We start from the raw sequence: 13,869 nt of genomic DNA on the forward strand, positions 1-13,869 counted from the left end.
AGGCATCGCGGACTGAGCCTTCACCAACACGCTCCAAGGTCTTCCCCCTACGACACGGGGGCTGGGTCCCACGTGTCATGCAAACTGGCCCAGGACAGAAGAGGCCAAACTGCCGCGCCCGGTGCGCGTAACTGCCCAGCGGTTACAAGCACTCCTCCACTTTCGCCCAGACCAGCGGTGAAAGGGCGGATCGCCATGCAGGCGGCATGCAACTGCACCAAGGGGGCGCACACTTTCGACTCCGACACGTCCAGCATGGAGGCCCAGGCCCACACGTCATGTAACCGGCGCGCCGGTTACTACGTGCGAGAAACTGCACCGCCACTTGCGCCAGTACCACGCCTTCTCGACTGTGGAACCGGTGCCGCGACTCGAGGCAACCCTGCGCATGGCGCAACAGTGCCAACCGAGCACATCGGTCACGGGTCAGTCAGCCGCGAGAGAAGGCGTGACGGTCGATATGGCCAAAAGTGGACCGGCAGTAATGGCGGCGGCAGGCGGACGGAAGCAGCAGTCAAATCGTCTGCAAGCTCACGTCCCCTCCTGGAGCAGCAGGAGAGCCCTCTCCCACGGCGTGAAGACGACGCGCTCGTGTTCCGTTCCTCGAACGGCCCGCGCACGCACAACGGCTGCCCCGTGAACCACTCGTCCCGTCGCATTAACTCTGCAGCAGGGCAGGCGACACCTTTGGCAGGTAAAGAGGGCGACGCTTCACATCCGCCATAATGACCGCGTCAAAAAAGGTGCGCCACGTCGTTCAATTTCGTATCCTTTTCCTCTTCCCCTTTCTCTCTCTTGCTACAGGGACTAGGAAAGGGGATACTCCGAAAGGGATCCTTCTCCGTGAAGGAAGCGGGCCCCTCGGAAGGGTTCGACAGCCGCCTCAGAGCACTCGGGCTCCGCTCCCACTACTGGTCAGAGGTTTGAAGGCTGGCCCCTCAGAAGGGTTCGACAGCCGCCTCAGGCCACTCGGGCTCCGCGCCCACTACTGATCAGGGGTTCGTAGGCTGGCCCCCAAAGGGTTCGATAGCCGCCTCAGAGCACACAGAGCGAGGGATGACTCTGGTACGTCCGATACATGGCCGAGGCTCGGGCTACGCTCCCGGGGTACCCTAGGACATTTCCGAGACCAGCAGGAGCGATTCTGTAACGGAATCCCACCAGAGGGAGGCATCGAGCCCTCGGACCCTATCAAACGGGACCGGTGTGGCGGAACCGCCCGAATTATTCTAGCTTAAGTGCCCAAGTCGCACTCTTAAGGGCAGCGACACACTTAAACAGGAATAACCCGTCAGTCCCTCGGATCTAGTCCGATAAAGCCACTTACCAGGATCGAATACCACTAGCTCACACGAAGGTGAGGCACAGAGAAATACAATAAAACATAATACCACAAATTTAATAAGTATCATTAGTGATTACATTATCGGAGTTTCAGAAATAATAAACATAAATTTTAATGCAGCGGAAATAACTAACGAAGAAGAACCGAGTAACATGGCGAAGCCTGGCCACACTACTCCTCCTGGTCCTCTCCCGCGGAAGCAAAACCCACTCGACCATCTATCCCGGTGGCAGGGATGAAGGCTAAGTCACACCAGCAACCAATCATCCTAAGGAGTACCTGCAAAAAATTGTGCCACAAGCAAGGCTGAGTATACTAATACTCAGCTAGACTTACCCGGTGTGAGGAGTCTACTCCTCTACCTCTAGACATGCAGCTGTTTGGCTGTGGGGTTTGGTTGCCAAAAGCACTAGCCGAGTCTAAAAATCAAGTTTTAGCTTTTCAAGTTTTAGTATGATCCTTTTAACTAGATGTGTACCTAGCTAGTCATACATGGTATCAAACATTTTATCAATCCACATCTTTTGCCAGTCACCTCATTTCCACTTATTACTCAATGCAGTACAATGGATCAAGCAGTCTCATTAGCTGCGAGAAGCAGACGATTCGAATCGAGTTTTTATCCTTGCAAGGTAAACCTAAACACACGATATGTAGGGGCACTCCGTCCCCACACACATCAACCGTCCCCATCGATTCCCTAGCAACAGATCAGGGCTCACCGCCTTGGCGTACAATGCCCCACTGACCCCGACTGGCCGTCGTGCAGTGGCCGCACTTGTACCCACCATAACCGGAATGGGAGACCTCGTCTCAGGTCGCGTGAGGGGCAAAGTCTGCGGGCAGGTTCACTCAGGTACTAGGCTTACCGATTTACCATATTTCTCGGTATGTGTTTAGTACATTCAAACGCTTGACACAGGTATCCGCACGTTAATCCTTATTCCTTTTTCCATCTTGTAAACAACCAATCCCCATGGATTGTTGTCCACCAACTAGTAATCCTGACAATGTGAAAGTGGGTACAATCAATTCCCTGATCTCGCGCGAGTGCTAGAAAAATCACTCGTCTTCTACCGAGACCCTACTTGAGCAAAGCAACTACTCGACCTGTCATACTAGTATTCATTTCAAAGGAATCCTGAGTTCATGCAACTAGGGTTTCAGCCAACTCCTACACTTAAGTGCACAGTACAAGCCTACAAACATTAAGTGCAGTAAAATAGCATATATAACGGTTATGCATAAAACCAGGGCTTGCCTTTAATTTAACACTTGGACAGTGTTTGCTGGGGGGGATACTCGCTTGGCGAGCATCCACTGGTTATGTCCATCCTTCCTTGGGTCGTCCACCAACTGCATCTTGTGGTTGGCACCACATCAATGGCTCGATCATCATCTCTCGGTCCTATATGAGGTGCAAGATGCATATGTATGAATATAAGGAAATAGCACAAGATATCTTAAGTACACGCTAGCGAATTAAACCCCAAGTAGTGAGACATCCCAAGCAACCACACACACTAGCGTTAGCTAACTACCTATCATCGAGCGCACAATGTTAACACCACTAAAAGACGACAAACATTTCGTATACTTACGCAACACAAATATGACCCCATAAGTACAAGCGTTTATTTAATTTGCTACGGCTTTTCATTAGTTCTTCTATTTATCACACAAAAGCATCCCACACAAGTTTAACCGATGACATAGGCATCAATGGCTATGGAAATTCTATATCACAATCAACTAAAGAAGAAACATATAAAACAAGACACACATGTCATCTCTAGCTTAAACATGGCAAGTCTACATTACTTAAGAGCAAACCAAACATTTTTAGCGACAAGGGTGAACTAAACAATCAAAAGCGCGCTAGCAGAATTCTTGGACAGCAATACAGCAGTTGCTAGTTTTAATCATAACTCTTCAAATATTAATCCAAAAATAGCCAACTAAGACTTTCTGGAAAGCTTAAAAAGTGAACTACAACTTTGGTATTTTTACCTCCACAGGATTCAGCTGTTAGCAGGGTCAAAAAGTGCAATTACAGCAGCACTGTCCAGATTTGGACAGATTCTGACTTGCAACTTCAAAAATTCACAACTGAAGATTCAGGCATCCAAACAAGGTGATCCTAGACTTTCTGGAAAGGTAATAAAATTGTCTACAAATTATTTATAAACATCCCTGGCTGGTTTAGCGTGTATCAAGGGTAAAATATACTATGAAGGCTGTGCTTGTCCAAAACTGGACAGATTTAGTCTTCACACTTCAAACACATGTAACTTAATCTTCAGACCACCAAAAAGAGTGATCTAAGACTTTTTGAAAAGCTTAGCAAAAGTACTACACAACTTTTATAATCACCAAGAAGTGATTCCAGGTTTAACTAAATCAAATATCACAGTTTTCGAAATCTGTCCTGTCAGTGGACAGAACACAACAAACAGTCTGTAAAATTCATAACTCCTAAACTATCAGGCCTGTGGTTATGAAATTTTAACACAAGCAAGATCAGAAAGGCATCTACAACTTTCTTATAATCGACAAGGACTGATTCTAACATTACATTAGGCAAACAATGCAGTTTCTGAAATCTGTACAGAATTTGGACAGATTCAGTCACTGAATTTATAAAAATCATAACTCCTAAACGATCAGACTTATGCCTATCAAATTTTAACACCAGCAAGATAATCAAGTTATCTACCACTTTTCTATAGCACATATCTACAGAAAACACAATTTAGTTCATCAAACATACAGCACACCGAAAACAGTGCGTGCAGCCCAAAACAACAATCAATACATTTCAGCTTCTATACAATTCAAGAATTGCCATGTTTTAGAGACTTGAATTATTCTATCACTTTACCATTTGTTACAGTTAAATTAATCCAATGAGGACTAACAAGTAGACTTACAAATTTTTATCCAACTCATTTAGTGCACTAAAACTACTATAACCAATCAACGACGCATTCTCCCCGATAATCACCCCAACCATTTGCGTTTTAAATTAGACATCATATAAGCACTAATACTTTTCATCCGCGACCGTAACCATACGCATTTAGAATACAACAAGCAATTTATCGTGACTACAAGCTTAACTAAAGTCATCTAAGAAGTCGGCTAGCCAGAGTAACAATCTAGGCCGCTGTACATCCTACACGTCGGCTTGCATATTATTATCGCAATCCGAGACAACACATATATAACAATCACTTAACGAATTTGACTCCTACTTAACATTAGTTGGCAAATCACAGCATAAGACTTAGCAACCCATTTAGACATTGCAACTTAAAACATGGGTGGGAGCAGGTTAATTAACGTTTCTTAACCTTTTCTTCAACTTAAACAAGACGACACACAAGTCACTTAGAACACCATATTTTAGGAGGTCTAACATAGAGGCATTAACGTCTGGCATAAAACTTCATAAGACTTACTTGCTACTAAAGGACCTAAAACACTGCTGTGCATATCTTAGCGGGTTGTTCTTCAATTTTAACAAGGACCGACTTATGAACGCTACTCGCTTCCAATAATTATTGGGCTGCGATAACGCTCATATAAGACCTATAATCGATTATCAAGACATTTATTTATCCAACGGACATGGAATGCAATGATTGACAAAACAAAGTATCAATCCACCATACAACAGAAATCATGACGGTACCGATGGATGCTATCAACTACCTGTTTAAACATATTAAACTTACTTCTCGCTTCGCCACTACACCACCCTCTAGTCACATGACCATCGTGAGCATCCTTCACACGATTATACAATAGCAACCTACACGTCGGGTTACACAATACATACCTCTTTTCTTCATCGCGAGTATAACCACATTACGGCATATACCCGCACACCTCAATCAATTATCTTACGCCACCACTACTACATTACACCACAGCACACCCGTACATACATGTCCCCACTGCCTTCTCATGCCCGATTTTAGTACAATTATTTATGACAACGTTTATCGACTAGACAAGTGAAACACTAACCGATCATTCGCACATCTCGCCTTTAAAACATGAATCACATGTCACATAATTTATATTTTCAACCCACACTATCCTACGCCGCGATGAGTGCATAAAATATATTTAACATAGGCTAACATCTTAGCCGACTGCAGAAATTATCAAGCATGTTTTACGCTTTATTAAATTTACCACAGTTAACACACTACTTTACGACGAAGTGCTTTAGCAAATAATTAATACATCCGCGAACCAAACTCTACGATGCACAAAAGAACTATCGCAGCCACACATATCTATATATATCCAATCCAACAACAAAATAACACATCGGCTCACCATATCAAACCCAAACGACGGTGATTCCGATTTGTGCATTGCTCCGCACATCGACGAGCGTTGAACGATTGGCCTTCTTCTCGCAAAACACGGGGTTCCTCTCCTCCACCAAATAAAATAAAACAGCACACATACACAATTAATCGTATGAAAATAATGTCGATGCCGAATCGAACACGGAGCGTCGCGGTCTCACCGGGGTGAACGACGACGACGTTCGGGGCTGCGCAAAACAGCGAACACACGGCGGCATCACGGCGTGCTGTCCATTGGCTCCACCAAACAGCGAGCCGGCAGCGCACGAAGACGACGGGGTTGCTGCACATTTCGTCGAGCACCTAGCAAGCACCATGGGCACTGCGCAGCAGCACGCAAGCAGGGAGGACACCGAGTCGCAAGCCATGGCGGGGCTGGAGGAGCGGCTGCTGCTGCAATTTCTGGGCGCCGGCAAGGGGAAGCTGCAGGGGGTGGCGCCCATGGGAAGAGGCTCTCTGCTGAAAAAAAATTCTGGGCGTCACGGCTGGGAGCAGGGGGCCGAGCAGCGGCGTCGTGCCATGAGGAGGGAATAGCAGAGCCGCTGCTGGGGGAAATGCCTGTGTGCTATGGAGGCCGGCTGGTTTCCAGGGGAGATGTAGGGCGCAGGGAAACAGGGGCGTCGGCATGGAGCTTGGGGACGTGCTGGAGGTTGGAGGGTGCGTACGTGAGAGAAGCAACAAGCAGCCAAGGCCATGGGCGAGCTCCTGCCATGAAGAAGAAAGGGGCGCTGGGCGGCCTGGAAGCTCCTGCTCCCTGCTGCAGCCGCTCGCCAGGAGGAGCAGGGAGGGCGCCGCTGACCTCTGCTGGTCGTGGAGCAAGGAGCAGGGAACCGGCGGCCACCATGGCTGGGATGTGGAGCAGAGGACGCGCGCGCGTGCTGGAGTCGGCCCAAGGAAGGGGGAGGAGACGCCATGGATGGACAGGGAGGGAGCTCCCTGCGTGCTTCGTGGGGAAGAAAAAGTGGCTGGCGGCTGTGGGAAGTGTAGGGTTGGGAATGCAAAAATGGCTAAGGGCAAGGGAGAGGGCTCCTATTTATAGGCATATGGTAGGGTTAGGGTTTTTCTTAGTGGGCCTATTGGGCTGAAATGGGCTTGGCCCAAAATCCAAATCGGGTCGCGCTAAATTTATTTTTCGGAATAAAAATGTTTCTGCGGGTTTCGTCTGTACGCAAAACAGCGTGAACTAGATTTCGGATGAACGGACGGTTGCGCGATTAACTCGGCCGAGAGTTGGATTTGATTTCGCTCGGAAATAATTCATCGCGCACTATTTTAGAAATAAATGTTTCTCTCAGATTTCTGATCGGCTTTGAATTTTAGTCGGAGAAAGCGAATCGTGACATTTTAAAATCGCTGTCGGAGGGAGTTTTGAATTCGGTTTAGATACAAAGATACTGGGCTGAGTCGAGTAAGAATTAATTAGAGGGCGACATACTGAGTATTCCGTTTAAGAGTACGGACTCGGATAAAATAGTCGGACATCGATCGAAGTTCGAGGAATTTAGATGCGGGCTCAGATCAGATAACAGTCGTCGAGAGTTTGATTAAATGAGCTTCAGATGAGATTTATAATTCGAGAATGATCTTCGAGTCTGCATTAGTTCCGAGAATTAAAAGTTTTAACACGCTCCAAAATTGGCTGTTTCTCGCGATCGATTAACTCTGAATTCGGTGAACTTCCAAGAGAAAGCCTGATAAACAGAGATAGGCACGATCGAGAAATAGAAATTTTTACTGAGCATCCGAGATTGGGATAAATCTCTCGTCATAACACGAAATAGACACCTGGGGTATCACAGCCTTCCCCCCTTAAAAAGAATCTCGTCCCGAGATTCGAATGAGGATATTTAAGGGTGGAGAAGCATGTAACTCCCAGGCTGGAGATAGATGCAATTTCATGAGATGGGATCTGACAAGATACTGAAGATAGATTTGGGTAGAATATCGCGGCATGCTGAGACAAAATGCAGCGATCACTCTGAGAGAATGTTCACAAGATACAGCGCATCAGTATAGTCTCGTAATGGATCACGACTATTAACCACGATACCAGCGCGTGCCGAGTAGCTCAACCATGTGTGCACCATAGTAGGCTCTCGGTTTCGTCGCGGCACCATCAGTCGTTAGTCATGACACCATTACCAAACGTAACCAATGAAAAATTCACTTGGCATAATTAGATGGAGCCCATGAGAGTATGGCTCAGAAAATGTGACTAAAGTTGAAGCAAGGATTGTTGGCAAAAGAGTATCACATGAGAATTTTCTTTAACTCAGAGAACTATTTTAGGATCAACATGGAGATTATCAGATCAGATATTAGCACGAGATTTGATATGAGGATGAACCGACCATGAGATCAAAATATATTGTTGAGCTTTTAGAGACATGAGAGAACCAAGGACAACAGCGAAATCCATTAATCCACATGGATATGCCATTTAAAGATAAGGTTGGCAAAAACAACGTCATGATGCCTAGAGAAAGAGCATCGGAAAGACTAGAAATAAGAGATTAGATTGATCGACATCCGATACTTGAGAATGGGTCATAGCGGATAACCAGATAATAGGGCAGAATCATAGGGGATCCCGAGATTCGGATGATAAGGCCAACACGATTCACAAGAAAAAGGATTACCAGATCCAGGCAAAAGGAGAGGTAGGCAAATAGGATCAGCTAGGATGATTAACAAAAGTGCTATGAAGTTTTAGGGGCAAGGATTTAGGGAAAGAAACATGGCCTTGATAGGGTTTGCGCAACTAGACATCAACAACAATTTTTTTGACACATAAGTGCACAAGGAGACTTGGGTTGATCTAGCGGTCAAGCTATGGGTGTCTATAAGTTGTGCAGGTGCAATTTCAAGTGTAAAACACACAAGGGCTAGAAACACCAAAACAAGCATGTGATTTGATTTTTTTTAGAGTTTCACTCGAGAACCACTAGATTATTTGGGGAAAAGGGGGGGGGGTCTTCTTTTATGAACAGAACAAGCAACAAATGTTTTTTTTTGCAAAAAGGGTTGAACATTTACAATACCACCTAGATAGCAAGGCAAGAGAAACACATAACACGACCTAACAAGACTTACCAATCTAACACGAGGTAAGGCATTTCTAACATAGCAGTACATCACATTACTCACAAGTTCTTTTCATTGGAATAAAGGTGAGAGAAGCATGTTGATGCACAAAAGACAATTATAATGCGACAATCATGATGCATGCTCATTCTAGTCGTCTCCTCAGACCTAACTAATTTTTTGGGTGCTTATACAGCATCCTTATTAATAGTAGTAGTAGCCTTTATGGCCTAAATAACTAGCCACCTAGCTACCCATCTATTTCCTAAGGCTTCACGTACTAGGTCTATCCTTATCGTCCTGACGATCTATCCAACATTGGTTTCTAGCAAGTTTTACTTTTAGAAAAGGTTGGTAATCATGACTTATTGACTTCTCTGTGATGGTATTCACTCCGATACCAGCTGTGGCGGAACCGCCCGAATTATTCCAGCTTAAGTGCCCAAGTCGCACTCTTAAGGGCAGCGACACACTTAAACAGGAATAACCCGTCAGTCCCTCGGATCTAGTCCGATAAAGCCACTTACCAGGATCGAATACCACTAGCTCACACGAAGGTGAGGCACAGAGAAATACAATAAAACATAATACCACAAATTTAATAAGTATCATTAGTGATTACATTATCGGAGTTTCAGAAATAATAAACATAAATTTTAATGCAGCGGAAATAACTAACGAAGAAGAACCGAGTAACATGGCGAAGCCTGACCACACTACTCCTCCTGGTCCTCTCCCGCGGAAGCAAAACCCACTCGACCATCTATCCCGGTGGCAGGGATGAAGGCTAAGTCACACCAGCAACCAATCATCCTAAGGAGTACCTGCAAAAAATTGTGCCACAAGCAAGGCTGAGTATACTAATACTCAGCTAGACTTACCCGGTGTGAGGAGTCTACTCCTCTACCTCTAGACATGCAGCTGTTTGGCTGTGGGGTTTGGTTGCCAAAAGCACTAGCTGAGTCTAAAAATCAAGTTTTAGCTTTTCAAGTTTTAGTATGATCCTTTTAACTAGATGTGTACCTAGCTAGTCATACATGGTATCAAACATTTTATCAATCCACATCTTTTGCCAGTCACCTCATTTCCACTTATTACTCAATGCAGTACAATGGATCAAGCAGTCTCATTAGCTGCGAGAAGCAGACGATTCGAATCGAGTTTTTATCCTTGCAAGGTAAACCTAAACACACGATATGTAGGGGCACTCCGTCCCCACACACATCAACCGTCCCCATCGATTCCCTAGCAACAGATCAGGGCTCACCGCCTTGGCGTACAATGCCCCACTGACCCCGACTGGCCGTCGTGCAGTGGCCGCACTTGTACCCACCATAACCGGAATGGGAGACCTCGTCTCAGGTCGCGTGAGGGGCAAAGTCTGCGGGCAGGTTCACTCAGGTACTAGGCTTACCGATTTACCATATTTCTCGGTATGTGTTTAGTACATTCAAACGCTTGACACAGGTATCCGCACGTTAATCCTTATTCCTTTTTCCATCTTGTAAACAACCAATCCCCATGGATTGTTGTCCACCAACTAGTAATCCTGACAATGTGAAAGTGGGTACAATCAATTCCCTGATCTCGCGCGAGTGCTAGAAAAATCACTCGTCTTCTACCGAGACCCTACTTGAGCAAAGCAACTACTCGACCTGTCATACTAGTATTCATTTGAAAGGAATCCTGAGTTCATGCAACTAGGGTTTCAGCCAACTCCTACACTTAAGTGCACAGTACAAGCCTACAAACATTAAGTGCAGTAAAATAGCATATATAACGGTTATGCATAAAACCGGGGCTTGCCTTTAATTTAACACTTGGACAGTGTTTGCTGGGGGGGATACTCGCTTGGCGAGCATCCACTGGTTATGTCCATCCTTCCTTGGGTCGTCCACCAACTGCATCTTGTGGTTGGCACCACATCAATGGCTCGATCATCATCTCTCGGTCCTATATGAGGTGCAAGATGCATATGTATGAATATAAGGAAATAGCACAAGATATCTTAAGTACACGCTAGCGAATTAAACCCCAAGTAGTGAGACATCCCAAGCAACCACACACACTAGCGTTAGCTAACTACCTATCATCGAGCGCACAATGTTAACACCACTAAAAGACGACAAACATTTCGTATACTTACGCAACACAAATATGACCCCATAAGTACAAGCATTTATTTAATTTGCTACGGCTTTTTATTAGTTCTTCTATTTATCACACAAAAGCATCCAACACAAGTTTAACCGATGACATAGGCATCAATGGCTATGGAAATTCTATATCACAATCAACTAAAGAAGAAACATATAAAACAAGACACACATGTCATCTCTAGCTTAAACATGGCAAGTCTACATTACTTAAGAGCAAACCAAACATTTTTAGCGACAAGGGTGAACTAAACAATCAAAAGCGCACTAGCAGAATTCTTGGACAGCAATACAGCAGTTGCTAGTTTTAATCATAACTCTTCAAATATTAATCCAAAAATAGCCAACTAAGACTTTCTGGAAAGCTTAAAAAGTGAACTACAACTTTGGTATTTTTACCTCCACAGGATTCAGCTGTTAGCAGGGTCAAAAAGTGCAATTACAGCAGCACTGTCCAGATTTGGACAGATTCTGACTTGCAACTTCAAAAATTCACAACTGAAGATTCAGGCATCCAAACAAGGTGATCCTAGACTTTCTGGAAAGGTAATAAAATTGTCTACAAATTATTTATAAACATCCCTGGCTGGTTTAGCGTGTATCAAGGGTAAAATATACTATGAAGGCTGTGCTTGTCCAAAACTGGACAGATTCAGTCTTCACACTTCAAACACATGTAACTTAATCTTCAGACCACCAAAAAGAGTGATCTAAGACTTTTTAAAAAGCTTAGCAAAAGTACTACACAACTTTTATAATCACCAAGAAGTGATTCCAGGTTTAACTAAATCAAATATCACAGTTTTCGAAATCTGTCCTGTCAGTGGACAGAACACAACAAACAGTCTGTAAAATTCATAACTCCTAAACTATCAGGCCTGTGGTTATGAAATTTTAACACAAGCAAGATCAGAAAGGCATCTACAACTTTCTTATAATCGACAAGGACTGACTCTAACATTACATTAGGCAAACAATGCAGTTTCTGAAATCTGTACAGAATTTGGACAGATTCAGTCACTGAATTTATAAAAATCATAACTCCTAAACGATCAGACTTATGCCTATCAAATTTTAACACCAGCAAGATAATCAAGTTATCTACCACTTTTCTATAGCACATATCTACAGAAAACACAATTTAGTTCATCAAACATACAGCACACCGAAAACAGTGCGTGCAGCCCAAAACAACAATCAATACATTTCAGCTTCTATACAATTCAAGAATTGCCATGTTTTAGAGACTTGAATTATTCTATCACTTTACCATTTGTTACAGTTAAATTAATCCAATGAGGACTAACAAGTAGACTTACAAATTTTTATCCAACTCATTTAGTGCACTAAAACTACTATAACCAATCAACGACGCATTCTCCCCGATAATCACCCCAACCATTTGCGTTTTAAATTAGACATCATATGAGCACTAATACTTTTCATCCGCGACCGTAACCATACGCATTTAGAATACAACAAGCAATTTATCGTGACTACAAGCTTAACTAAAGTCATCTAAGAAGTCGGCTAGCCAGAGTAACAATCTAGGCCGCTGTACATCCTACACGTCGGCTTGCATATTATTATCGCAATCCGAGACAACACATATATAACAATCACTTAACGAATTTGACTCCTACTTAACATTAGTTGGCAAATCACAGCATAAGACTTAGCAACCCATTTAGACATTGCAACTTAAAACATGGGTGGGAGCAGGTTAATTAACGTTTCTTAACCTTTTCTTCAACTTAAACAAGACGACACACAAGTCACTTAGAACACCATATTTTAGGAGGTCTAACATAGAGGCATTAACGTCTGGCATAAAACTTCATAAGACTTACTTGCTACTAAAGGACCTAAAACACTGCTGTGCATATCTTAGCGGGTTGTTCTTCAATTTTAACAAGGACCGACTTATGAACGCTACTCGCTTCCAATAATTATTGGGCTGCGATAACGCTCATATAAGACCTATAATCGATTATCAAGACATTTATTTATCCAACGGACATGGAATGCAATGATTGACAAAACAAAGTATCAATCCACCATACAACAGAAATCATGACGGTACCGATGGATGCTATCAACTACCTGTTTAAACATATTAAACTTACTTCTCGCTTCGCCACTACACCACCCTCTAGTCACATGACCATCGGGAGCATCCTTCACACGATTATACAATAGCAACCTACACGTCGGGTTACACAATACATACCTCTTTTCTTCGTCGCGAGTATAACCACATTACGGCATATACCCGCACACCTCAATCAATTATCTTACGCCACCACTACTACATTACACCACAGCACACCCGTACATACATGTCCCCACTGCCTTCTCATGCCCGATTTTAGTACAATTATTTATGACAACGTTTATCGACTAGACAAGTGAAACACTAACCGATCATTCGCACATCTCGCCTTTAAAACATGAATCACATGTCACATAATTTATATTTTCAACCCACACTATCCTACGCCGCGATGAGTGCATAAAATATATTTAACATAGGCTAACATCTTAGCCGACTGCGGAAATTATCAAGCATGTTTTACGCTTTATTAAATTTACCACAGTTAACACACTACTTTACGACGAAGTGCTTTAGCAAATAATTAATACATCCGCGAACCAAACTCTATGATGCACAAAAGAACTATCGCAGCCACACATATCTATATATATCCAATCCAACAACAAAATAACACATCGGCTCACCATATCAAACCCAAACGACGGTGATTCCGATTTGTGCATTGCTCCGCACATCGACGAGCGTTGAACGATTGGCCTTCTTCTCGCAAAACACGGGGTTCCTCTCCTCCACCAAATAAAATAAAACAGCACACATACACAATTAATCGTATGAAAATAATGT

The 13,869-nt window shown here is 43.8% G+C and overlaps 1 protein-coding gene across 2 annotated transcripts; it reads right to left on the minus strand.

Moving 5' to 3' along the window:
- Positions 1-2,596: 2,596 nt before the first annotated feature.
- Positions 2,597-7,202, minus strand: LOC103635540 (uncharacterized). Of its 2 annotated transcripts, none has more exons than XR_004851992.1 (3): positions 6,396-6,559; positions 5,696-6,186; positions 2,597-2,753 (listed from the first exon to the last, which is right to left on the minus strand). XR_004851992.1 is itself a non-coding variant. In XM_008657969.3 (3 exons), the coding sequence occupies exons 1-2, from the start codon at positions 6,572-6,574 to the stop codon at positions 5,835-5,837; spliced, it is 534 nt and encodes a 177-aa protein (XP_008656191.1). In that variant the 5' UTR covers positions 6,575-7,202; the 3' UTR covers positions 2,597-2,753; positions 5,696-5,834. The 2 variants fall into 2 exon arrangements, 1 of the variants encoding a protein (XP_008656191.1); XM_008657969.3 differs by having other exon boundaries at positions 5,696-6,189; positions 6,396-7,202.
- Between the last annotated feature and the right edge of the window lie 6,667 nt (positions 7,203-13,869).

Source organism: Zea mays, chromosome 8 (assembly GCF_902167145.1).
Source record: "Zea mays cultivar B73 chromosome 8, Zm-B73-REFERENCE-NAM-5.0, whole genome shotgun sequence".
Classification (NCBI taxonomy): Eukaryota; Viridiplantae; Streptophyta; class Magnoliopsida; order Poales; family Poaceae; genus Zea; species Zea mays.